This window comes from Brassica oleracea, chromosome C5 (assembly GCF_000695525.1).
Source record: "Brassica oleracea var. oleracea cultivar TO1000 chromosome C5, BOL, whole genome shotgun sequence".
Taxonomy (NCBI): Eukaryota; Viridiplantae; Streptophyta; class Magnoliopsida; order Brassicales; family Brassicaceae; genus Brassica; species Brassica oleracea.
In genome coordinates, this window is record NC_027752.1 from 1,671,765 (window position 1) to 1,675,929 (window position 4,165).

Genomic DNA, 4,165 nt, shown 5'->3' on the forward strand with positions numbered 1-4,165 from the left:
ACCCACCCAGAATCGTTAGCTTCTATGACTCTATGAACCATAAAAATTTTAGAATCAAAATCTTGGGTTTTTTTAGCTCATTGTGGAGAGAAAGTGAGAGATATGTTGTGTTTAGTTCACAAGAATGGAAAAAGAAGAAGGGTAAATCGATTTTGGGAGCATTAAGAGCTTCAAATTGGTTGTTCATTGTGATTGTGGTATTGATGACAATGGCAATCTTGTAATTACTTGAAGATGATGAGGGTGAGAGAGTAAAGATGTCATTTTCGAAAAGAAAAAAAAAATTGATGGCATTTTCGTAAATTATATGAACTTGTGAGGTGAATAGGGCAAAACCAATTTTCAAAAAAAAAAAGAAGGTTAGTTTTGTGTTTGACTTTAAGTTGTAGGTCAATTTTGCAAAAAGTCCTATTATATATCCCTAAAATAACATCATTTTCTTATTAAAAAATTTAAAACTTATTTTTTCTTATTAATTAATCAAATTTAATTAAAATAGGTATATTCTAAAGGAAGAAGTGGTTTGGTTAACCCATTTAAGTGTTATGTTAAACACTAAATAAACAATAAGTGAGAAAGTGTGATTGGTGATTTGATAAAATTGTGAGAGAAATTACTTAGACTATCATTTCCGTAATACATGTTTTCATGTTTACATTAACCAAATTTATCATTGGTTTTGAAGAGATAAATTATACTATATATTAATTGAGAAGTCATTTAAGTGATTTTTTTATGTATTGTTAATAACTTATTTTTTAGAAAATAGTTATAATTTGATTGGTTGTTGACATTTATTAGTTATTTATTTTAATCAAATCAAAAAATAAAAGGTAACTATAGAACTAATTGATATAAATTACCAAATAACACAAGTAATATATATATATATATATATATATATGTTTTTATCAATTTCTTTTTCTTTATCAATTATTTATATAATTAAATAAAATACTTTAACTTTTTTATTGAAAGAAATTTAATGGTTATATATTCTTATATAAAAGAATTAGATTTGTAGGTAAAGAATTATTAGAACTTCTTATGTTTTCTATAGTCCTACACAAAAAAAAACTCTTTTTTTTATTTCTTGAAAGCTAGAGTATTCTCGGGTTTTTTCACGTGTTAAAATAAAATATAAAGTAATTCTAAAACCAATTATCTGAATTAACTATAATATTACTTTTCTGTAAGAGAACTATTTGTAATGACTAAGGTTTACATTGTTGAACTATTTTAAATCTCACAAATCTTCTAAAAATATATACTGAAATTTTTGATTATCCAACTATTTGAAATTTAAAATTTAAAATTTTAATTATTATTCAAAAATTATAACAATGTAAACATAATATATATTTTTTATAATATAATTATCCGTAAAATTGCGGGCAAACACCTAGTTATGCATTAAGAGAAGGAACTTTTCCTAATTAAGGACCAGAAGATACGTTTCTTATGAGACACGTGTATGTCATTCATGCGTTTCTTTCTCTCTGGACGTTTCTTGACGGACCAGAAAAGGAGAGACATGAAGAGTCAGATATCTCTTCTTCTTCTTCTTCTTCTTCTTCGAATAAGATTTCCAGAAACTGATAGAGTTTTCAAAATTATATTCCTTTTGAAATCATCTTAGATTTTATCTAGGGCCGGTGAAGATCATACTAGAAATCTGAATTTTGATCAAGGGTTGTAGGCTTGTAGTCCAAGCTTGATTTTTAGCGACTTTGAAAAGCAGCCCTCGATGGAGAAGCTGAAGACGAAACTCAGAAACGAGTTTGGGAGATTGTCTCTTTTCATAGAAAGAAGATATAATGGTGAAAATATGGATGCAGACCGAAACCAACCCACCTGAAAAATATTCTTCGTAAAAGAAAAAATATGACATTCCACACATAATAAAGGCAGAGCATTAAGAGGTAAATCGAAGCCTCTGGCACATCCGGCGTGACTTGGAGTTTGCTCGGATCTTTCGCTGCAGAAGCAGAATTTGTCAAAGATGCAGGGTCTCTAGAGCGCCGGCAAAAGACGCGGTGAAACGAGAGAAAGCTTGACGGGAATCCCCAGAGAAGGAGATGACGTGGAGCACGGAGAGTCTTGAAACGCGAGTAGTAGCACACAGATTTCAAACTCTCCGACCACGACACTGGAGCCACGAGAGAAGCCTCAGTCCACGTTCGAGTCCACATAGGAACAGAATGATTGAAAGAGGCCACCAAAAAAACACAGAGAGGGCACAAGATTGGAAAAGAACCAAAAGGAAAAGAAAGAGCAAAGGTTGAAAAGCTCGACGCCGGCGAGCAGAGGCTCCACCGGCATCGGAGGAGGGGTGGGTTCAAGTTCGGCACCTCGGTAATAGTGTCTTTGAAAATTAGGGCCAGCTCAGTTTAAACCCAAATCCTTAATAAAATATTTGTTTAGCAAAAAATTATAGTAGTACAAGAGATAAGAAATGCTATATACATAAAGACAGAGACAATGGCATGAAGAAAACACACTTTGCCTCCTAAAGACAGAAAATGTTTGTTTGTGAATCCACATTCTGGTCTTGACTCTCTGTTCATCCATATGCCCATCGTAAGTATCCCCGCTCCCGCAGTTGCTACGATCCTGTTCTCCACCATCATCCCATATTCCACAAACACCACCACCAAGTGTCAATTTCATAACAAAAGTTCAAGTAATACTGTATATGTAATATATATATATATATAACAAATGTTAATGTGTTGTATATGCTCGCCAAATTTTAATCTTAAAACAATTTATGTGATGATTATGAATCTATTTTTACTTTTAGAGTATTAGTTTTTTTTAGTTACCAAGTGAGAGAAATACAGGCCATGTGGATGCGTCTCGAGGTCGTATGTTCGAATCCTGGGAGTCTATCAGCAATGTTGATAGCGGAGATAATGCATCCTATCATAACGGTGATGAAATGAGCTGCTAACAGACATCCTAATGCTATTAACCCTAACATGAAAGCTTTTTTGCTTGGAGATTTACACTCGAGTGACCATGCCCTCGTTTTCACCTGCATCATGGGCATAACATAAATGAAACAATCATCGCCATCATTATCATTATTTGTTTACTAATCATATATATATAAGATACATATATATGTACCTCTTGTTGGGCGACTTCGGCTTCCATTGCCACGAAACCAGCGACGACATCTAATGCCACAATCAAAAATAAACCAAAATAAATTGTAAAAGCAAAGTACTTTCCCTCTTTTTTCCCCTCTCCCATTTTTATTATATTCAAGTTTAATCTTCAGTCTTCACTTTGAAAAGATTGGATTATTGTTGAAGTTGACAGTATTGTGTGAAGGGAGAAAGTCCGGTACTCCATCTTCTAAATAAATGGATTGATATATAAAGGCTAGTGTATGGACTGGATCTTAGCTTACGTGGAAGGTAGCTGAGTGAGTAACTTTGTTCATTCCTATCTACATCAGTAGTCAAATAAGAATGTGTTCATACATAATCTTCCCTATTAAAAGAAAAATACAATTTTTATCTACCATAAAAAGTCATACTAATTTTATTAGATTCATTTCATTAATTACATTTATTTAATTATTTAAATTAATCTAGTCAATATATAAAGATCAATACAATACTAAAAGCAGGATATAATCCATAGGGAGGGTGTCCACGTCCTCACAAAAAATCAACCAATAAAAAACGCTTTTTTTGCCATGTCAGAAGCGTTGTCTAGATAAACCGGGCCTCAGTGTGGTTTCCAAAAAAATTATCATGGCCACGTCGAGCCCCACAATTCCAATTCATCTTCAACTTCTCGATTTTCTGTAATCGCTCTATCTTCCATCTCTGTAACCCCCTATTAATTAATGATGCTTTCTATACCTTCTGGTTGGTTTCGTTCCAACTTCCGTTCATCCTCCTCTGGCTTCGTCTAAACCTAAATCCTATCAAGATCGAAACCTAGCATTAAGAGCAGCTGAAACCACTAATCGCCGTAGAGCTCCTTCTGATCGATGAGCAGGTATGACATTGACTTCCTCATATTTTTTTTTTTTACGACTCAATTCCACTGACCCATCAACTTCCTAAAGTGCTAGATTTCTGTTCGTTAAGATTCAGTTCCACTGTCGTAACGATTCAGCCCCTCTGATTAATTGTTGGTGTGGTAT

General features: G+C 33.3%; 1 protein-coding gene across 1 annotated transcript in view; it reads right to left on the reverse strand.

The window, feature by feature from the left end:
• The window catches only part of LOC106344238, an 8,592-nt gene extending 5,264 nt beyond the window's left edge, over positions 1-3,328 (reverse strand). Inside the window, exons 1-3 of the mRNA XM_013783649.1 lie at positions 3,133-3,328; positions 2,826-3,037; positions 2,444-2,613 (exon numbers count right to left, since the gene is read on the reverse strand). Of these exons, the coding sequence (XP_013639103.1) occupies positions 2,444-2,613; positions 2,826-3,037; positions 3,133-3,258 (508 nt within the window). The 5' untranslated portion in view covers positions 3,259-3,328. The remainder of the gene's footprint in view (positions 1-2,443; positions 2,614-2,825; positions 3,038-3,132) is intronic.
• Between the last annotated feature and the right edge of the window lie 837 nt (positions 3,329-4,165).